The sequence below is a fragment of the Chiloscyllium plagiosum genome, chromosome 9 (genome assembly GCF_004010195.1).
Source record: "Chiloscyllium plagiosum isolate BGI_BamShark_2017 chromosome 9, ASM401019v2, whole genome shotgun sequence".
Lineage (NCBI taxonomy): Eukaryota > Metazoa > Chordata > Chondrichthyes > Orectolobiformes > Hemiscylliidae > Chiloscyllium > Chiloscyllium plagiosum.
Window position 1 is genome coordinate 1,520,427 of NC_057718.1, and position 23,872 is coordinate 1,544,298.

Sequence of the window (23,872 nt, forward strand, 5' to 3'; positions counted from 1 at the left end):
GCCAGAGGAAGTGGTGGAGGCTGGTACAATTGCAACATTTAAGAGGCATTTGGATGGGTCTATGAATAGGAAGGGTTTGGAGGGATATGGGCCGGGTGCTGGCAGGTGGGACTAGATTGGGTTGGGATATCTGGTCAGCATGGACGGGTTGGACCGAAGGGTCTGTTTCCATGCTGTACATCTCTATGACTCTATGCCTCTAAGTGTGTAGGGGTGTTGTTTTATCGGGACAGTATTCCCTACCTCCACCTCATGCACAATAGTATTAGTCCTCTCCATCTTATTCTTGCATATGTCCTCAGGATGCTATAACAAACCTTTCAACTGGGTTCTTTGCTCCTGAGACAGATAGTTCACTTCCTCATTGTTTAATGTATTTTGAGGTACATCAAAATCCACCTCATCTGGATTTGATTCCTCACTCTGCAGAGCAGTAAATAACACCAGTTTCTCTTGTTCCCTGTGTCTATTATTATAAAGTTTCAACATATACACATAACATACCCAATACAGTTTTTTTCTATCCAGCATCTTTACCAGATAGTTTAAATTTTTTTTCTCAGTTTGATAGGGACCACTAAATCTGCCTTTGAAGGGATCTCCTACCACTGGTAACAACAATAATACATCACCCCACGGGAAAATGTCTGAATTTCAGAGTTTTATCTGCCACCTGCTTCATTCTATGCTGAACCCTCTTTAATTGCCGTTTAGCTAAATCAGTTTCATCTCTCCCTCACCTCAGATACATAATCCAAGTGTGAGATCTCCAACTTCAGTCCTGTTAATTTCTCTTTAGTTAATTTCAAAGGGTCTCTCACTTCATGCCCGAATATTAACTCAAACGGAGAAAACTGGGTAGATTATTTGGGCATCTCTAATGGAAAACAATACGAATGGAATATCTTTATCCAAATGATTCAGGTAATCCTTACAATATCCTCTTAATATGGTCTTCAGGGTCTGATGCCACCTTTCTAAAGCTCTCTGGGATTCAGAGTCGCAAGTGTGGTACTAGAAAAGCACAGAATGTCAGGCAGCATCTGAGGAGCAGGAGAATTTATGTTTTGGGCATAAGCCCTTCATCAGGATGGGCATTCCTGATGAAGGGCTTATGCCCGAAACGTCGATTCTCCTGCTCCTTGGATGCTGCCTGAGCTGCTGTATTTTTCTAGCACCACACTCTCGACTCTGATCTCCAGCATCTCCAGTCCTCACTTTCTCCTCCCTCGGATTCAGGATGGTATGCACTTGATTTAAAGTGCTGGATGCCTAAGCTATCCATGATTTGGAGATGCCAGTATTGGACTAGGGTGTACAAAGTTAAAAATCACACATCACCAGGTTATAGACTAACAGATTTATTTGGAAGCATTATCTTTCGGAACACTGCTCCTTCATCAGGTGTTTGTGGAGAATAAGATCATAAGTCACAGAATTTATAGCAAAGATTTACAGTGTGATGTAACTGAAATTATGTATTGAAATTTTCAATTTTTTTTCAATTAATGGGATGGAGATGAAGAGCGAAGGTAGTGATATATACAAATATGTTAAAACACTGCCACATTTTGATGAGAAAAATGTCGAAGCCTTCTTTAGTTCATTTGAAAAATTGGCTAGGCAGATGGAGTAGTCAGAGGACTTGTGGATAATGCTTAATGCTAATTCATACTAAAATGGTAGGCAGAGCTAGTGAGGTATTTGCAGCGCTGTCACATGAGGGGTCAAGAGGTTAGGAAGTCGTCAACCAGGCTATTTTGAGTGCACATGCATTGGTACAAGAAGCGTATGCACAGCGGTTCAGAAACGTAAAGAAGGGACCAAGTCAAACTTATGTTGAGTTTGAAAGAATTAAACATAGTAATTTTGATAAATGGGTGTGGGCCTTAAAAATAGATAAGACCTATGAGTCTTTAAGAGAGATTATTCTGCTGGAGGAGTTCAAAAACTCACTTTTCAAGATGATAACAATTAATATGGATGAACAGAAAGTTCAAGATGAGAGAAGAGTAATCGCCCGATGGTAGAAGACAGAGAGTGGTGGTGGAGTGTTGTTTTTCAGACTGGAGGCCTGTGACCAGTGGAGTGTCACAAGGATCGGCGCTGGGTCCACTACCTTTGGTCATTTATATAAATGAATTGTATATGAACATAGGAGGCACAGCTAGTAAGTTTGCAGATGACACCAAAATTGGAAGTGTAGTGGACAGCGAAGAAGGTTACGTCATAATACAATGGGGTCATGATCAGATAGGCCAGTGTGCTGAGGAGTGGCAGATGCATTTTAATTTAAATAAATACAAGATGCTGCATTTTCGAAAAGCAAATCTGAGCAGGCCTTATATACTTAAAGGTAAGGTCAGAGGGAGCGTTGCTGAACAAAGAGACCTTGGAGTGCAGGTTCATAACTCCTTGAAAGTAGAGTTGCAGGTAGGTAGAATAGTGAAGAAGGCATTTGGTATGCTTTCCTTGGTCAGAGTAGAGTACAGGAGTTGGGAGGTCATATTGCGGCTGTACAGGACACTGGTTAGGCCACTGTTGAAATATTGCGTGCAATTCTGGTCTTCTTTATCGGAAGGATGTTGTGAAACTTGAAAGGGTTCAGAACAGATTTACATGGATGTTGCCAGGGTTGGGCAATTTGAGTTATAGGGAGAGGTTGAATAGGCTGGGGCTGTTTTCTCTGAAGTGTCGGAGGCTGAGGGGTGACTTCATAAAGGTTTACAAAATCATGATGGGCATGGATAGGATAAATAGACAAAAGTCTTTTCCCTTGGGTGAGGGAGTCCAGAACTAGAGGGCATAGGCTTAAGGTGAGAGGGGAAAGATATAAAAGGGACCGAAGGGGCAACTTTTTCATGCAGAGGGTGGTGTGTGTATGTAATGAGCTGCCAGAGGAAGTGGTGGAGGCTGGTAAAATTGCAGTGTTTAAAATGCATCTGGATGGGTATATAAATAGAAAGGCTGTGGAGGGATTTGGGCAAAGTGCTGGCAAATGGGCTAGATTAGGTTAGGATATCTGGTCAACGTGGATGAGTTGGACCGAAGTGTCTGTTTCCGTACTGTACATCTCTATGACTCTATAACATCAGTCATGGAAGATTGACTCCAAGGACCGCAAAGACAAAGGTCTTGTGGAAGTTCCACAAACAACCTTGAGGAAAGAGGTGCTTTGAATTTTGGGACTGAATGGATTCTACCGGAAGTTTGTTCCAAACATCAGCAGCATAGTGTCCCCATTAACAGATTTGTTGAAGAAGAACACAAAAGGTTGGTGGACAGAACAATGCCAGGAGATATTTGACAATTTAAAAGCAGTATTAACCTCTCTCTCTCTCTCTCTCGACAAAACAATAAATTCAAACTCGATTAGGTTTTAGTATCCTGGGGCATAATTTAATCTGATTGATTAAATTTGAATTGTTGTCACAACAGCAACCAACTCTGGTATCTTTTTCACAGCCAAATATTGCATATTTTCAATTTTCCACTACACTCTGAGACTGCTAGTTCATCATATGACAGGTGCTTGTTAGCTCTCAGTGCAAAACAGCATTCACTCCCTCTTAAAGGTAGAGTACACACCTCAACTTCATAACTATTGTCATGACTGTGGGATTAGCATGAATCGATAGCCAATGCACTACCCCAATGAGGTGTGACACTATAAACAAGCGTAGGTGATGTATCCTCTCTAACCTGCTCCACCATATAATAAGATCATGGCCAACCTGATTGCGATCTCTCCACATTCCCACCAATCTGTTATCACGTTTTAGTCCCCTATCGGTCAAGAACCTATCTACCTATGCCTTAAAAACATTTCAGCTCCACCATTCTCTGGGGAAGAGAGTTTCAAAGATACACAACTTTTGACAGAAAAAACTCCTGCTCATCTCTGCCTTAAATAGGACATTCCTCATTTTGAAACTGTCTCCCCTATCTACCGACTCTATCGGCCTGCTTTAATTCTGTATCTTTTGAAAGCTACTGATGTTCTATCTAAGTTATAAGTAAATTCATGGCACAATACTGACTGTTTACTAGCAGTGTTTCTTTTGAGATTACATGTGTGGCCACACATCAATCTTAAAGAGATTATGCAGTATAATAAGCCAGCTGAATATGGCAACCAGATGTTAGAGTGAACAGTGACCAAGGCCAGTAGAAGTATAACATTTGTAGATTTTAAACCTCCACGTGGACCTGCATCCCATAACCTTTTGAAGGAAAGTCTTGGAAGATTTACCTGTGGTCAATCTCACAGTGAAGCAGACTGGGAAAAGTGATTTGCAGTCAGTGTTGCAGTGAAGCAGACTGAGGTGTGGGGCTATGAGTTCTTATTGTCGAAAAAAAGGATGACACCGTTAAAGGTTCATTGGCTGATAACGGAAAGGGAGATTTGAAGGCAAGAAGATCAAACCAAACATCAAATCAAGGCCTAATACAGACACATAATTCTGCTCCTATATCTTATGGTCTTTTCTTGTTAAACATAGTGTAAACATTCATAAAATACTTAAAAAGCAACATAAATAAGTGAATAATATGACTAAATAATTAATTCAAATCACAATTATTATGACACAGAAGGAGGCCATTTAGCCCATCATGCCTGCATTGGCTCTATTAACTATTCCAACTCTATTGCGTAGTGCCAATCTTCTGTCCTTTCTACCTATTCCTGCACACCATTACCATCCAAAAAAATCCAATGTCCTCTTGAATCCCTCAGTAGAACTTACCTCCACACATTCCAAATGGTCCATTAGAACAGGCAATCCATTAGAATGGCAAAGAACATAGAACAATACAGCACAGAACAAAACCTTCGGCCCTCGATGTTCCGCTGACTTGTGAACTAACCTAAGCCCATCCCCTACACTATCCTATCATCATCCATGTGCTTATCCAAGGATTGTTTAAACCTTCCGAATGTAGCTGAATTAACTACATTGGCAGGCAGGGCGTTTCATGTCTTTACCACTCTCCGAATAAAGAACTTGCCTCTGACATCTGTCTTTAAATCTGTCAACCCTCGTACAAGGTGACGTCATCATCCTAGGAAAAAGACTTTCACTGTCTACCCTATCTAATCCTCTGATAATCTTGTATGTCTCTATCAAATCCCCCCTTCTCTCCAATGAGAACAGACCCAAGTCCATCAGCCTTTCCTCATAGGACCTTCCCTCCAGACCAGGCAACATCCTGGTAAATCTCCTCTGCACCTTTTCCAATGCTTCCACATCCTTTCTGTAATGGGGCGACCAGAACTGTACACAATATTCCAAGTGTGGCCGCACTTCTTAACAGCACCATCAACCTGAGTGGCAACTTTCAAGGATCTATGTACATGGACTCCAAGATCCCTCTGCAGATCCACACTACCAAGAATCTATGCAGTGACCCAGTATTCTGCCTTCCTGTTATTCTTCCCAAAGTGCATCACCTCACATTTATCTGCATTGAAATCCATTTGCCACTTCTCAGCCCAATTCTGCAGTTTATTCAAGTCCCCTTGCAACCTGCAACATTCTTCCACACTGTCTACCTCTCCATTGACTTTAGTGTCATCTGCAAACTTACTAACCCATCCACCTATACCTACATCCAAGTCATTTATAAAAGTGACAAACAGCATTGGTCCCAAAACAGATCCTTGTGGCACACCACTAGTAACCGTACTCCAGGCTGAATATTTTCCATCAACTACCACTTGCTGCCTTCTTACAGAAAGCCATTTCTAATGGCAATAAAGGGCAGACATTTCTTTGGTAAAGTCTAGACTAGAATGGTGCTGGAAAAGCACAGCAGGTCAGGCAGCATCCGAGGAGCAGGAAAATCGACGTTTCGGGTAAAAGTCCTTCATCAGGAATAGAGGCGGGGTGTCTGCAGTGTGTAGAGATAAATGAGAGGGAGGTAGGGGTGGGGAGAAAGTAGCATAGAGTACAATAGGTGAATGGGGGTCGGGATGGAGGTGATAGGTCAGAGAGGAGGGTGGAGTGGATAGGTGGGAAGGAAGATAGGCAGGTAGGACAGGTCATGAGGACGGTGCTGAGCTGGAAGGTTGGAGCTGGGGTGAGGTGGGGGAAGGGGAAATGAGGAAACTGGTGATATCTACATTGAAGCCATGGGTTGGAAGTGTTCTGAGGCATAAGATGAGGAACGCCTCATCTTCTGCCTTGGAAGAATGCCTCATCTTCCGCCTGAAACATCAGTTTTCCTGCTCCTCGGATGCTGCCTGATCTGTTGTGCTTGTCCAGCACCACTCTAATCTAGACTCTGGTTTCCAGCATCTGCAGTCCTTGTTTTTACTTATTTCTTTGGTAAATGTTTGAAGGTGAAGTAGTTTCAGCTGAAGAATTTGATTTGGAGGCTGAAAAACAGACACTGTGATGGAACGGGGTGGGGTGATGGGTGTGGTGTGTGGAATTATCTGGATTCTTTGTACCCCCAGGAGGTAGTCACATCTTTTAAGATTGGATGTTCTGATATGATCCATGATCAGGGCATGTCTACAGGTGCGGCAGGGAAGGGGACCGAGAGGACAGGAGTGCTGAACGTGTAATTGTGCAACAGTTTTGAGGTTCTACCAGTTTGTTTGGATGAGGTCAAGGGCTGTTGGATGGGATGAGCTAAAATGCCTTGGCATTGTATGCCATTCAAGGTGGTGGAACTAAGAGAAATATAGTGATAGTGAAAAAAAATTGGAATTAGAATTCCAACAGAATGTAAACAAGGCCCTTCGGCCCAACAAGTCCGCTCCAAATTAACCCACCCAGACCCATTCCTCTACCCTGTATTTACCCCTGACTAAGGCACTTGACACTATGGACAATTTAGCAAAGCAAATTCACCTAACCTGCACATCTTTGGACTGTGGGAGGAAACTGGAGCACCTGGAGGAAACCCACACAGACACAGGGAGAATGTGTAAACTTCACACAGACAATCGCCCGAGGCAAGAATTGAACCCGATTCCCTAGTGCTATGAGGCAGCAGTGCTAACCACTGAGCCACCATACCACTGGGATGAGGAGGTAGGCACCAGATTCTGAAGCTGAACCTCAAAAGCTGAACCTTGGCATAGAGTGAACAAGGTTAGACAGATAAATGTATAGCTAAAAGACTGGGTTAGGAGGAGTGGGTTCTAGTTGGTGGCACACTCACACCAATAGCAAGGAAAATGGGATCCATGCAGTTGAGATGGCCTCCACCTAAACTTTACAGGGAATGGTGTTACGCAAACTGGGTAAATAGGAGAGTAGAGCACGTTTAAAACTAAACAGTGAAGGAAATGGCCCAAATTTGGAAAGTTGCGGTGAATCAAAGAGTGAGAAAAATTTAACAGAGGAAGGAATTAATGTGAGAATGATAAGCAGGCACTGATAGGCAAGTACAGAGAATGCAGCTCAAAGAGAAATCAGCAGAGAAGACCAAAGGATACAAAAATAATTCACGGACAAAACTTAAGGCACTGTATTTGAATGCACATAACATTCAAAACAAAACAGATGAATTTGTGGTACAAACAGAGATAAGTAAGCAAGACCCAGCTGAGACATAGTTGCAGGATGATCTAGATTGGGACCTGAATATTGAGGGATATGTAACATTTAGGAAGGACAGGAAGTGAGGAAAGGGTGTAGGAGTGGCTTTTTAAATTAAAGATGATATTGGCACAACAGAGAGGGATGGCCTAAATTCAGTAAACCAGGACATGGAAGCAGTCTGGAAAAAGATGAGGAATGATAAAGGTAAGAAGTCACTTGTGGGATTTGTGTACAGACCCCCTAACAGTAACCTCATGGTAGGGCAGGATATCACTGGAGTGAAATTGTTAATTTTAGCACAAAAAAAACAAGAAATTTATTATCTAAGTGATGAGAAGTTGAGAGAGACCTGAGCATGAATTTCAGAAGATTAGTATGCAGATACAGCAAGAAATCAGGAAAGCTAATAGAATAGTATGTTTTTTTGTGAGAAGCATTGAATGTAAGAATAATTCACCTTACTGAGGGCATTGGTGAGACCTCATCTGAAGCATTGCTCACAAAACTGAGCAGCATATTTATAGAAGACTCTTAATGCATTGCAAACAGTTAGATTAGATTACTTACAGTGTGGAAACAGGCCCTTCGGCCCAACAAGTCCACACCGACCCGCCGAAGTGCAACCCCCCAGACCCATTCCCCTACACCTAACACTACGGGCAATTTAGCATGGCCAATCCACCTAACCTGCACATTTTTGGACTGTGGGAGAAAACCGGAGCAAACCCACGCAGACACGGGGAGAATGTGCAAACTCCACACAGTCAGCCGCCTGAGGCGGGAATTGAACCCGGGTCTCTGGCGCTGTGAGGCAACAGTGCTTGCCACCATGCCAAGAAGGTTTATTAAACCAATACCTGGACTGAATAGATTGTGTTATGAGACAAAGTTAAGCAGGCTAGGCCAGTGTCCTCGGGAGTTTAGAAGAGTTAAGAGATGAGTTAGAATAGAATAGAATCCCTATAGTGTGGGAACAGAACAATCAGCCCAACGGATCCACACTAACCCTCCAAAGAGCACCTCACCCAGACCCATCCCCCTACCCTATCCCTGTTACCCTGCATTTCCCATGGCTGACACACCTAACCTACACATCCCTGGACACTATGGGTAACTTAGCATGGCCAATCCACCTAACTTGTGCATCTTTGAGCTGTGGGAGGAAACTGGGACACCAGGCATAAACCTGTGCAGACATGGGTGCAAACTCCACACAGACAGTCGTCCAAGGGTGCAATTGGACCCCGGTCCCTGGCGCTGTGTTGCAGTAGTGCTGATCAGTGAGCCACCGTGCCGCTTCAAAATTAATTGTAACATATAAGATCCTGAGAGGACTTGACCGGATGGATGTCAAAAGCATGTTTTGTCTTGTGGGAGAATTAAAGCAGCGATGAGAAAATATTTTTCTCTCAGCTGGTTTTGAGGCTTTTGATTCCCTTCCTCAAAAGGTAGTGGACACAGAATCTTTAAATATTTTTAAGACAGAGATAGATGGATCCTTCAAAACAAGGTAATGAAAGATTATCAGGAATATGCAGGAATGTAGAGTTGATATTAAAATCAGATCATTCACAATGTTATTGAATGGCGGTGTAGGCTACTCTTTTTCCTTCTTCATGTATTTATATATTAAAGAGATTATCAAATTTCAGATGAGATGTGGGAGATGAGATAGAATGTGGGAGATCAGGGAGAAGTCAAATGTTTCTGACAACCACGACTGCAGAAAGTGTGTCCATCTGCAGTTCCTCTTGATCGCATGGATCAGTTGGAGCAATGGAATTGCTGAGGAGCATACTGGAGGCAGAAGATTTTTTCTAACTAGAAATGTCAGGTATGTGGCCACATCAAAGGGTCAGCCAGATAAATGGTTGACTGTGAGGAGGGACTGGCAGGCAGTGCAGGAGTCTCCTGTGGATATTCTCAAACACGTATGCTTTCTGAATACTGTTGATGGGGATGGCCTCTCAGAGGAAAGCAAGAACAGCAGCTAGATCAGTGACACAGCGAGGGTCGAAGTGTAGGGGACACAAAATGATATTTCTGTGGATCCAAGCTTGACTCTAGAATAATATGTTAACTCCCTAGTGACAGGGTAAAGGATGTATCTGAAAGGGGAGGTTGAGCAGCTAGAGGTCATGGTCCATATTAGTATTAATGACAAAGGCAGGAAGAGAGATGAGGCACTGCAAAGGGAATTTAGGGAGTCAGATAGTAAGTTGAAAAGCAGGACCACTAGGATTGTAATCCCAGGAGTACTCTCTCTGCCAGGTGCAAGTGACATAAGAAATAGAAAGACGATACACTTAAATGCATTGCTGAAGAGATTGCTTCAGATATTTGCATCATTGGGATCGCTTTCAGAGTAGGAAGGACCTGGTCGAGCCCTGAGGAGTGTTGCCGAGCAGAGAGACCCTGGGTGTAGTTACATTGTTCCTTGAAAGTGGCATCACAGGAAGACAGGGTGGTGAAGAGGGCATTTTAGCATGCTTGCCTTTGTCGGTTAGAGCATTGAGTACAGGAGTTGGGGTGTCATGTTATGGCTATACAAGACATTGGTCAGGCCACATTTGAAGTTTACAATTCTGGTCACCCTGCTTATTAAACTTGAAAGGGTACAAAAAACATTTACAGAGATTTACTAATTTTGGACTCTACTAACTTGAGGGAAAGACCTTAGCTATTCACCTTATATATGCCCCTCATGATTTTATAAACTGCTATAAGTTCACCCCTCAACCTCCTACACTCCTGTGAAAAATCTCCCAATCTATCCAGTCTCTCTTCATAACTCAAACCCTCCATTCCTGCAATATCCTGGCAAATCTCTTCTGACCCCTCCCTAGCTTAATAATATTTTTTCTATAACAGGGCGACAAGAACTGGACACTGTATTCCAGAAGAGGCCTTACCAACAGCCTGTACAATCTCAACATAACATCCCAACTCCTATACTCAAAGATCCGAGCAATGAAGGCAAGCATGCTACACGTCTACTTAACCACCCTATCTGTATGTGATGAAAACATCAGATGACTATCTATCTGAACCGCTAGGTATTTCTGTTTAACAGCACTACCAAAGGCTCTACTTTTAATTGTCTAAGTCCTGCCTTTGTTTGTTTTACCAAAATGCAATATCTCACATTTATCCAAATTAAACTCTATTTGCCTCTCTTCAGTCCATTGATCCAATTGATCAAGAACTCCCTGTAATCTTAAATAACCTTCTTCACTGTCCACTATCCTACCAATCTTGGTGTCAATTGCAAACTTACTAACCATGCCTTCTATGTTTTCATCTAAATTATTTATATAAATGACAAACAAAATTGGACCCAGCACCGATCCATGTGGAGCACCACAGGTCATAAGCCTCACCATCACTATCTGTCTCCTGCTGTTAAGTGAATTTATATCCAATTGGTAAGCTCACCCTGAATCCCATGTGATTTAACTTTAGTGATTAGTCTTCCATGCCAAACCTTGTCAAAGGCTTGACTAAAGTCCAAGTAAACAATGTCTACCACTCTACCCTCATCAATTTTCTTGGTTTCTTCCTCAATAAGCTCAATCAAGTTTGTGAGACACGATTTCCCCAGCTCAAAACCACACAAAACCTAATCATTCCTTGCCTCTCCAAATGCATATAAATCCTATCTTTCAAAATACCTTCCAACATCTTGCCCACCACTGAAGTCAGACTCACAGGTCAGTTTAGTTACCAGGTTTCTCATTACATCCCTTCTTAAACATAGACACAACATTTTGGGAAACCAAATCTTAGCAGGACTTATACACTTAATGATAAGGTCCTCGGAGTGTTGCTGAACAAAGAGACCTTGGAGTGCAGGTTCATAGCTCCTTGAAAGTGGAGTTGCAGATAGATAGGATAGTGAAGAAGGCATTTTGGTTGCTGTTTTCCCTGGAGTGTAGGAGGCTGAGGGGTGACTTGATAAATGTTTATAAAATCATGAGGGGCATGGATATGATAAATACACAAAGTCTTTTCTGTGGGGTGGAGGAGTCCAGAACTCGAGGGCATATGTTTAGGGTGAGAGAGGAAAGATATAAAAGAGACCTAGGGGACAACCTTTACATGCAGCGAGTGGTACGTGCATGGAATGAGGAAGTGATGGAGGCTAGTATAATTGCAACATTTAAAAGGCATCTGAATGAGTATATGAATAGGAAGGGTTTGGAGGGATATGGGCCGGTTGCTGGCAGGTGGGACTAAATTGGGTTGGGATATCTGGTCGGCATGGACAAGTTGGACCGAAGGGTCTGTTTCTGTGCTGTACATCTCTATGACTCTATGACATTAGGCACTCTCCAGTCATCTGGCACCTCAGCCATCGTTACAGTTGATGCAAATAATTTTACTAGAGGTCCTGAAACTTTCACCTAACTTCCCACAAAGTCCTCGGATACACGAGATCAAGTCCCAGGCATTTATCCACCTGTATATTTTTTAAGACTTCCAGCACTATTACTTCTACAATGTGAACTGTTTTCAATGCATCATTATTTATATCCCCGAGTTCTCTAGCCTCCATTTCTTTGTCCACAGTAAAAACTGGCGTGAAATATTCATTTAATATCTCTCCAACCTCTTCAGATTTAACACAAAGATGGCCTCCTTGATCTTTAAGGGAACCTATTCTCCTTCTAGTTACTTTTACTCTCTTGTTGTCTACGTGGACTTTACAAAAGCATTTGACAAGGACCCTCATTGTGGGCTAGACGAGAAGCTTTAAGTCGTGTGGGATCCATGGTGAATTGGTAAATTAGATTCAAATTGGCTTAGTCATAGAAGGCAGAGGATAGTTTTGGAGGATATTTTTACGATTGGAATTCTGGTGTTCCACAAGAATCTGTACTGGGACCTCTTGTTTAAAATATGAGTGGCCTGCTTAGTAAGTTTGAAGACATTGGTGGAGTTGTGGACAGTGAGAAAAGTTGTCAAAGAATATAGCAAGATAGAAATTAGTTGGAAAGTTGGGTGGAGAAATCAAAAATGAGATTTAATCCAGATAATTATGAGGTGATGCATTTGAGGTTAACTGCAAGAGAACTGTCTCCTGTCAATGGCAGAACCCTTAGGAGCATGGATATACAAATGGATCTTGGGGTGCAGTGTGGATAAGATAGTAAAGAAGACATCTGGTATGATGCTGTTATCAGTCAGGGCATTGAGTATAAAAGCTGGCAAGTCATGTAACTGTACAAAACTTTAGTTAGGCTGTACTTAGAGTATTATGTTCAATTCTGGTTGCCATACTACAGGAAGGATTTGGAGGCTTAGGAGAGGGAGCAACAGAAGTTTACCAGGTTGTCACCTGAATTGTAGTATATCAGCTATAACAAGAGATTGGACAACTTGGTGTGTTTTTGCTTGAACATCAGAGGCTGAGACTTGACCCGCTCGAAGTACAGTAGTTCTCCTATAAGGCCATATTTGTGTTCCAGTGAAACCTCGCTTAATAGAAATAATGGCGCCTATGGGAAAAATGGGGTTAGGGGCAAGCCAACAAAAAACTTTCACTCCTGATCGCTCAAAAATCACCCAAACGTCTAACACAAAGTTAGCAGAGCCGAAATGAATGTTGAATTCATATTTATTAACAAAAGTACATTTAACACAGCACATTTAATAAATGTAAAATAGCTGCTGTCTGTACAGTACTTCTCAGAAAGCTGCTGTGTTGGCACCAACATTGCGCATGCACAGAATGGCAACAATATCGGTGCATGCGCAGACCAGCGCAGAGATTTCAGCTTGCATGTCATGTACGTGCAGAACAAAGCGCATGAACCGATCCCAGCAAGAATTGCGCTATTGCCAACGGAGGTAAGCGTTCTTCAAAATACCGTTCCCTAATTCTTCAGCGATATTATAGCCAAATCGTGCTGCTGAAACGCACGTTATCCCAGAATTGAATTGAATTTATTGTCACGTGTACTGACGCACAGTGAAAAGCTTTGTCTTGCGAGCCATACAGGCAGATCACAGAGTTAATAATAGGTAAACAAAAACACAGGTACAGGCGAATGTTAAGAGTTTGTCAGTCCATTCAATATTCTAACAACAGTAAGAACAATCGAAACTGGAAAGTCAATAATGAGTTCCTTGGTTTTGCCAGCATTGAGAGCTAGGTTGTTCTCAGTGCACCATTTTTCCAGGTCTTCCACCTCCCGTCTGTAGTCTGTTTCGTCACCATCTGAGAATCGGCCGACCAAGGTGGTGTCATCAGCGAACTTGTAAATGGCATTAGTCTGGTATTTGGCGATGCAGTCATGGGTATACAGTGAGTACAGTACGGGGCTGAGTACGCACCCCTGGGGGGTCCAGTATTGAGTGTTAGTGAGGATGAAATATTGTCCCCAATCTTCACAGACTGTGGCCTGTGGGTCAGGAAACTGAGGATCCAGTTGCAGTGAGTTGGGCTTCGTCCGTGATCACTAAATTTAGTAATCATTCTCAAGGGGATAATAGAGTTGTAAAGCTGAACTGTCGTCAATAAGTAAGATTCTCACATATAGCTGTTCTTGGTGTTAAGATGAGAACTACTTGTATATAAAATTATGAGAGGTATGAATAGGGTAGACTGTCGGAGTTTTGTTCCCAGGGGAGAAATGTCAAATACTGGTGGATAGATTTAAGGTAGATTTTAGGACAGATTAAAAGAGTTTTTTTTATAAAAATAGAGGGTGTTTGGTGCCTGGAACATGCTGACAAGGGAGGTTGTAGAAGCAGAAGGAACATTTAAGTGGCATTTAGACAGCCATAGGCAGGGAATAGAGGGATACAGACCATATGCAGGCAGCTGGGGGTTATATAGAATGGCATCATAGCACAGACGTGGTGGTCTGAAGGGCCTTGTTCTTGTGCTGTATTATTCGAAAAACAATTCTACCCTTCATGTGAAGGAATGCTCACTGACACTACTGCTGAGCTTCCTCAGTTTCATTTGAAAATTAGAACCATCATGTATTCATTAGGAGGGTTCCATTCTCTGCAAAGGAAAGAATATTGTTTTTATTCATTCATGGAATAAGGGTGTCATTGGCTAGTTCAGCATTTATTGCCATTCCTAATTGCCGACAAGGCAGTTAAGAGTCAGCCACTATGCTGTGTTCTAACATATGTTCAAATATGTTCAAACTTTGAACCTTTTTTTGACTTGCTAAGAAGCTTATGGAGCCTATACTCACTTATTGCTTTCTCAATGGCAACATTTCAACCAAATCGTGTGTACTTGCTAATCAATCAATATCTTTTTCTCGTGGAATGTAAATAGTCTGAAATTTAAAGTACTGAAATTGTCTTAATGGTTTGCAAGATTCAATGCGTCACCAATATGACTTCTTCTGGTAATGTTATAGTTGAGCTCCTTCCTCTGGATTTTCTCAGTAATGGAAATACTTAATAATTTTAGTTCAACAGAGTACCTCTCAATCTACTGTATTCAAAGGAACACAAGGTTAAATTTGTGCAGTCTTTTCTCAGTATCATTCTGGTAAAACTGTGCTGAAATCTCTCCTCAACAAAGCAATATTATTTGAGATGGTGGGAGCCTCCCATCTCATAAGACAATGTTTTATGCTGTATTGGTAAATCTTGTCACGAGTATTGCCTGTTGTAACTCAAGAGCCCCACTCCAACCTGGCCATCTTGGCCCCATTTACTGCAAAGAAGGACAGTGTACTTAGAATATGGTTTGATTCAGAGGCTTCTGCTTTCTCCCAGCCATCTTTTTGGCTAGCTGAGCTTTTTGTTTATGTATGTTCGAGATTCTTCACTTTGGAGAAATGGTACAGAATTCATAAAGATGGACTATGAGGTTCTTGAGTAGTTTGATTCAGGGAGTGCGAAGGTATTGAAGGTTTACGGTTGGGGGAGGTGGGGAGGGATCAAAAGTGGAACATCCCAAGGACTGGATGAGCTGTGTCCCAGTCTTCTGTGGGATACTAAGGAGGAAATTACAAGGGCTCTTCTCCAAATTTTTAGTTCCCTTCTGTCCCCAAAAGAGATGCCAGAGGACTTGAGGATAGCTGCTATGGTTCCACTTTTCAAGAAGGCAGTAGAGATAAGCCAGAGAGTTATAGACCAGTGACTTTTACATCAGTGGGAGAGAAACTATTGGAGAAAGTTTTGAAGGAAAAGATTAAACTCCACTTGAAGATTCTGGATTAGTGGTGCTGGAAGAGCACAGCAGTTTAGGCAGCATCCAAGGAGCAGCGAAATCGATGTTTCGGGCAAAAGCCCTTCATCAGGAAGTGCATTCCTGATGAAGGGCTTTTGCCTGAAACGTCGATTTCGCTGCTCCTTGGATGCTGCCTAAACTGCTGTGCTCTTCCAGCACCACTAATCCAGAATCTGGTTTCCAGCATCTGCAGTCATTGTTTTTACCTCCACTTGAAGAGGCAAGTTTGAGCTGGGATAGTAGGCATTGCTTTGTCAGAGGGCGGCCATGCCTAACAGTTTGGTTAAATGTTTTGAGGTGGTGACTAGGTGTGTCAATGAGTGAAATGCAGTTGATGCAGGATATCAGCAAAACCTTTGACAAAGTCCCACATGAGAGACTGATAAAGAAGGTAAAAGCATGTGGGATCCTGGGTAACTTGGCAAGTTGTGTACAAAATTGGCTAAATGGTAGGAGACAGAGAGTTGTGATTGGAGCCTGATGTCCAGTGATATTGAGTCCCTTATTGTTCATGAAATTTATAAGCAATGTGGTGGGAGATGATAAGTAAGTTTCCAGAAGAACAAAGATTGGTCAGGTGGTTGACAGTAAAGAAGGATAACTTGAGTTAAAGGAGGATATAGATGGGTTGGTCAGATAGGCATATCAGTAGCAAGTGGAGTTTAACTCTGATAGGTGAAGTGATGTACTTTGGATGAAATAACAACACAAGGTGGGACTCAGTGGCAGGACACAGGAAGCTCAGAGGAGCAGACAGATCATGGGTTGCTTGCCCACATATCCCTGAAGGTGGCAGAACAGGTTTACACAGTGGTTAAAAAGGCATATGGGACACATGACTTTATACACCACGGCATAGATTATAAGAGCAGGGAGGTTATTTTTGAGCTGTACAGCATTTTGGTAAGGCTACAGCCAAAGTATTGTGTGCAGTTTGATCACTGTACTAGGAAAGATGCGTTTGCACTGAAGTGTTGCAGAGGTAATTCTCCAGCATGTTGCTTGGGATAGAGCCGTTTCACTCTGAAGAGAGGCTGAATAAGCTCAGACTGTTTTTCTTTAGATTCAAGAAGGCTGAGGGGGACCTGATTGAGGCATATAAGATTATGAGGGCCATGGACACAGTGGATAGAAAGCAGCTGTTCCCTTTAGCTGAATGGTCAATAACAAGCGGACATACTGTCAAGGTGAAGGGCAAGAGATTTAGTTGGGAATTGAGTTAAAGATTTTTTCACTCAGACTATGGTGGGAATCTGGAATGCACTGCCTGGGAAGACTTCGCAATCTTTAAGAATTATTTGGATGAGTACTTGAAATGTCATAACATTCAAGGCTGTAGGCCGAGTGCTGGAAAGTGGGACTGGTTTAGATTTAGAAGCTATAAACGGAAGGAATTGTAGGTAGACCTACAGGGTCCTGGGAAGAAGCAATTTTTGATACCTTGGAAAGTGGTGGTTGAATATATGATTTGAATAAATATTGTAGAACAAAAGTATAATTAGTTTATTTTTTTACCCTTCAGAGTGCAGGTGAGGGATCGAGAGATTAAAGTTAACATCTTTGATATGGCAGGTCATCCTTTCTTCTATGAGGTAGGTAAGAGAGAGAGAAAGATATTGCATTTATGTTTGCTTTTCCTTCTGCCGGAATGTGACAAAGTGCTTGTAGGCAAACATACTAAATAGTTTGCACACAGCAGAATCTTATGGTTTGCAGTAAGATAACCAGTTTATTTATTTTTCATATTGGTTGAGGAATAAACTCAACTTCCTGGAGTACTCTCTTGCACTTCTAGTAATTAATTAAAATGAAAGAGATATTCTAACAGGTGGGTTGTTCTACTCAAAATGCCTGTGTTGATTTTGTGCGGTATCTACACACAAGTGGTAACGTATCCCATTTACCCTTACTATTCACTTAGGTGAATATGTCACCACTGGCACGAGCTTTGTTAGCAAATGTGTGGAGGACTGTGTACCAAAGAAGCCAATCTGAGTGTTCCAGACTGTACACTATGGATGAATCAGGACATCCACTCCCTACTGGAGACCAGACGTGCAGTATTTAAGTCAGATGACCCAGACCAATACAGAAAATCCAGCTATGACCTCTGCAAAGCAATCAGGAATGCCAAGAGGCAGTACTAGACCACATTAGAGAGCCAAACCCACCAAACAGACTCCCACCGCCTATGGCAAGGCCTCAACAACATTACAAGATACAAAATGAAGCAGAGCAAGATAGTGGACAAAGACACATCCCTCCCTGATGAGCACAATGTTTTCTGTGCTCAGTTTGAGCAGAATGCCAGCAGTGTGGTGATGCGTGCCCCAATAGCCCCTTACACACCTATTCCCTCGATCACCGCTGCAGATATCAGATCGGTCTTCCTGGGAGTCAACCCAATGGAAGCGACGGGTCCAGATGGTGTCCCACATTCTGTGCAGGCCAATTGGTAGAGGTATTCACCAACATCTTCAATCTCTTCCTGCCACAAGCTGACTCCCCCACCTGCTTCAAGAAGACCACCATTATCCCCATACTGAAGAAAGCACATGTAACTTAATAACTACCGTCCAGTGGCTCTGACCTCCATAATCATTAAGTGCCTCAAGAGGCTGGTCATGACCCACATCAATTCCAGTCTCCCAGCCTGTCTCAATCCCCTATAATTTGCCTACTGATGTCATATCCCTAGCCCTGCACTTATTCTTGGAACATATGGACAACAAGGATACCTTTGTCAGACTCCTGCTCATTGACTGCAGCTCTGTCTTCAACACCATTATCCCTGCCAGACTGACCTCAAAATTCTGTGACCATGGTCTTGGCTCCACCCTTTGCAACTGGATCCTCAGCTTTCTGACCCACAGACCACAATCAGTGAAGATAGACAACTGCACCTCCTCCACAATAACACTCAACACCGCAGCACCCCCAAGGAAGTGTACATAGTCCCTAGTGTACTCCACGTACACACATGACTCTGTGCCAAATTTGAGACGAATGCCATCTACAAGATTTCTGAAGACACCACGTTAGTGGGAGGGATATCTAACAATGAGTCAAAATACAGGGCTTGATGATATGGTGCAATGAAAACAGCCTCTTTCTCAATGTTGGCAAAACTAAACAACTGATCATTCACTTCAGAAGGAAAGGAGGAGAGCATACCCACATCTACATCAACAGAACTGAAGTTGAGATGGTGGAGAGCATCATGTTCCTCAGATGACGATAACTGACAGCCTGTCCTGGAATTCCCACATAGATGCTACGTCAAGAAGGCACAACAACACCTCTTCTTCCTTAGGTGGCTCAGAAAATTTGGCATGTCCAAATGTCACCAATTTCTACAGATGCACCATTGAGAGCATATTTGCTGGATGCATCACGGCCTGCTATGGCAACTGGTCTGCTTAGGACCATAAGAAACTACAGGAGGTGATGTACACAGCCCAGACCATCAGGAAAGTCAACCTTCCATTTATGGACTCCATTTACACAACTTGCTGCTGCGGAACGGCTGCCAATATCATCAAAGACCTATCATACCGCAGTGATCATCTCCTACAATCTCTTCCATCAGGCAGGAGACACATGCACAGGAGATTCAGGAGCAGCTTCTTCCCAGCCGTTATTAGACTGATGAATGGACTCTCAATCATTAAATAAAGCTGATCTTGCTCACGCTGATCTCACCTAGTGGGCAACCTGTGCAGTGTAACCTGTGTGCCTCTGTCTAAGTCTTTTTGATCTGTACATCCTTGCTTACTATGATCTGCTTGTACTGCTCGTAAACAAAAGTTTTCACTGTACCTCGGGTACATATGACAATCAATCAATCATCCTTCATCTTTTCTACCACCCATCCAGCCAGGTATTAAACATTGTTAAGGAATCGCTTGCGTTATTAACTTTTTGTACAGTCTTGTGATTTAAAGGCTTGGGGAAATTAGTTAATTTTAAAAGACTGAATTTTCTTTTAAAAGGTCACTGAAGAGACACTTTTTAAAGTCACTGGAAGTCACATATCTTAAGCTAATTGCTTGGACTTGTTTCCTGAAAATCATAGGTCTGAGGTTATTGCTGTCAGGAGTTGTGGCTATTTGATATTGTTTGGAACTGAGTTGGTGTGTGACTTGCAGAGAGAAGTTACCCTCTTCCAACTGTTTTAAAAAATCATCTGATAACCCAGAGTGAAGGCTGAAAGAACAGATGCAGCTATTCTCTTATTCTAGGAAACTTCCTTTTGACATCTCTTGAACAATTTGCTTCTCAAAAGATCTTTGTGACACTGCACAGATCTGGTGACATCTGTGTAGATGTGCCAGGAATACCATCTGAAACTTTTCATATTTTATTCATTTTTCTTCAAGAATTAGTCCTTTGGCCAAAGGATATATTTTTAAAAATTATCTGTGCAGAAAGTTTCTTCATTTTTCTTCAGCTAGTGTGTGTGCATGTGAATTAAAATTATTTTGTAGGGCCAGTATTTATACTTCAATGTATATGTTAATTGGCTTTGCATCTTTGAGTAGTTCTTGCTTTTATAAAAACAGTGCTTTGTTTCTTAGAAAAACCTGGTAAAATTGTATTTTATATTATGAAACTAGCATAGATAAAATATATCATGGGCCATTTTGGTGATTGTGTTCAGTATTACATTATGCCATGAGCACTGAAGTAATGGAATTAGAACATTTACCTGATCTTTGCTTCAGTCATTAATGCTGAATCCCAAAGCGTCAATGATTCTTCTTCTATAAATAAGCTTATCCTGCTCTTGGTCTGAAATCTTTTTCATTTAATCTTGCACTTATGCACCCCCAGTTTAAGACTGGAAACGTTCTTTACATCTACTTTGATCTATCACTCTACAATTTAAAACATGTCCATAAAACTATTCTTTTATGAGTCCATAAATTTAAACAGCCCAAATATTTACCTTTTCCTTTCTCTTGCTTTTCTGTCTGATTTAAATGATGCCTTATTCACTGAAGTAGGGGATGGCCCAGATCACGTTCTGGTGACCCAGGTTCGAATTCCATTATGGCAGATGGTGGGATTTGAATTCAACAAATATCTGGAATTAAGAATCTGATGAAAAACCTGGTTTGCTAATGTCCTTTAGGGAAGGAAATCTCCCATCTTTACCTGCTCTGGCCTACACATGCTTCCAGACCCACAGCAATGTGGTTGACTCTCAACTGCCCTGTGTGCAATTAGGGTTGGGCAATAAATGCTGTCAATCCAGCGACGGCCTCATCCCATGAATGAATAAAGAAAAAAAAATGTCTATTTTGTCATTCAATTTCCTTCCATTCTGTTGTGCTGTAGCCATTGCTTGGAGATTACTTCTGACCTGCATTACAACGGTTTACAATGAGTCATTATTTGAAGTGCCTCGTATTTTAGCCATGCTTGATGTTCTCAAATGCCCCACTGTCCTGAACTGCAAAAGGTAGAATTCCCAATTACCATTGTGAATGTGAGCAGCATTGTTTGATAGTTTGCTTGCTGGTGATTTTTGTTTTTGTGATAGGTACGCAATGAATTTTATAAAGACACTCAAGGTGTGATCCTTGTCTACGATGTTGGCCTGAAGGATTCCTTCGATGCGCTGGAGGGTTGGCTTGCTGAGATGAAGCAGGAATTGGGACCTCATGGGAACATGGAGAACATTGTGTTCGTTGTCTGTGCTAATAAGGTAACACATTATAGTTACATTATTTTGCTTCTTCTCCACACTTAGAATATGGTGTGAAGATGCCAATGTTGGATTGGGATGGACAAAGTCAGAAGTCACATGACACCAGGTTATAGCTCAACAGGTTTATATGAAATCAAATTCTTTCGGAGCGCTGTTCCTTCATCAGGTGAAGTATGACTTGTTATTGTGAGACTTCTGACACTTAGATAGTACTGGTAGAGAGACCTTTACTCTATTTCTGCCTCGGTGCTGTACTTGCCTTGAGAGTGATGGGGACAATGCAACAGGAGTTTTATTCTGTATCTAACTCCATGTTGTACATGCTGGGAATGTGTAGAAGGAGCTTTACATTGTGCCTGACTGCATGCTGTACCTGTTCTAGGAATGTGATCATTCCAGAAAATGGCAAAAAATGTGTAAATTGTCAGGATACAATTGCCCTCTGATTTTCTCAGCATCTGAATCATATTATCTGTGCAAAAATGGTATAAATATACAGACACAGTTTACATCCCTATCAAATCAAGTATAGCCTTGGCATTGTCTTTTCCTAATAAAATTAATACCAGAAGCAAAGTGTTTTGTGAGTTGGATGCCAGTTGATTCCTATTGAAGGCAACTAAGGACAGGCAATAAAATGCTGGCCAGCACATCCCGTGAAGTGAATTAGAAAAAAGATTGGATGCTGATGAAGGCTCTTGAGACTTTGATACATCTTGAAGGACAGTTAGTTGCTCAATGGAGGACTATAGCATTGGAGTGTAACCAATGATATAAAAGATTGAAGAACTTCATCTTCGAGATCCCTGGCTCAGTGAAAGTGAACATCAGAGCCAGCATAATAGGATAAGAGTAACAATAAATAATAAGAGGATAAGTGAACCAAAGTAGAATGAGAGAAAGAGATTAAAGTTAAGGCAATAGAAGTATCTTTAATAAGAATTAGGAATGCTAGTAAATTTACAACACGGAAGGTGAGATTAGAGGAATAGAAAATGTAACCTGTAATATATAAGAAGACATGGACTCTACCAGTGTCCTTCAAACATACAGGAAGTGTGTTCAGCTGTTGAAACTTGAGGATTCGGAGTGTAAGCGATGGCTGGAGACACTGTGTCACATATGCAAGGCTGAGAATTACATGGATAGTACTTTAAGAAAAATGGTCACATCACAATTCAAGTAACTGGAGAGAAGAATGTAATGGGTTTTCTTTAATGTTCTTTCAATGGGTGAGGGTGTCACTCGCTAGGCCAGCATTTATTATCCATCTCAGAGGGCAGTTAAGAGTCAACCACATTGCTGTAGGTCTGCAATCACATGTAAGCCAGACCAGATAAGGGTGTGTTTTCCCGACAATTGATAATGGATTTATGATTGTAACCAGATTCTTAATTTCAGATTTTTTAAAATTTAAATTCTGCCATCTGCCATAGCAAGATTCAAAGCTAAGTCCCCAGAATATTCCTGGGGTCTCTGGATTGATAGTCCAGTGATAATAACACTAAGCCATCACTTCCCCCTCCAGGTGGCCATCAAGCAGTTAAAGGGAATCCTGCAGGTAGTGCAGGTGTCCCCTGGTGTCCCCTCACAAATCAGTTTTCCATTTTGTAAGCTGATGAAGATGCTGGTTCCTGCAATCAGAGCCAAGCCTCTGACACTAAAACAGGCTGGCTGTACAGAAGAGGAGGAAGAAGAAAGCAAGTGTGATTGTAATAGAGCCTTCATTTGATATGGGAGCAGACAAATGTTTTTGTAACCACCAACATAACTCCACGATGGTATGTTGCTTGCCTGGTGCCAGGATCAAGGATGTCACAAGGGAAGGGTGGTACCACTGACTTAGTCAGGAAGTTAATTCAGGATAAGGGACAAAGAAATGAAGTCCACAGTGGAATTAGAGTGCATGCATGGTGATAGATTAGGAAAGGGGCAAGTGCAACAAGATTTGGGTGTCCTTGTACACCAGTCACAGGAAGTAAACATGCAGGTGCAGCAGGCAGTGAAGAAGGCAAATGGTATGTTGGCTTTCATAGCTCGTCAGTTGGAGTGCAGGAGAATGGTTGTCCTGTTGCAACTGTACAGGGTATTGGTAAGACCGTACCTGGAATATTGTGAACAGGTTTGGTCTGGCTCTTGAGGGAGTGTAGAGGATGTTTACCTATACTGATTGCTGGGTTGGTGGGACTGACATATGGTGAGAGGCGGAATCAGTCAGGGCTATATTCACTGGTGATTAGACTCTCTAATCCTTATTTCTTACTGGAATATATCTTTGCTCTGATCCATGGACTATTAACATCTGCTCTTTTTCCTCAACCGTTTTTGCTGTCAAATGCTCTTCCCATTCCACTCCAGCCAATTCTGCTCTTGTTCTTTTGCAATTTTATTTATTTA

At 41.9% G+C, this 23,872-nt stretch overlaps 1 protein-coding gene across 1 annotated transcript in view; it reads left to right on the top strand.

Moving 5' to 3' along the window:
- dnajc27 (DnaJ (Hsp40) homolog, subfamily C, member 27) overlaps positions 1-23,872 on the top strand; it is a gene marked incomplete at its 5' end in the record, with an annotated part of 56,335 nt that overhangs the window by 27,349 nt on the left and 5,114 nt on the right. The window contains 2 exons of the mRNA XM_043696736.1: positions 17,285-17,354; positions 21,308-21,472. Coding sequence (XP_043552671.1) covers positions 17,285-17,354; positions 21,308-21,472 — 235 coding nt within the window. The remainder of the gene's footprint in view (positions 1-17,284; positions 17,355-21,307; positions 21,473-23,872) is intronic.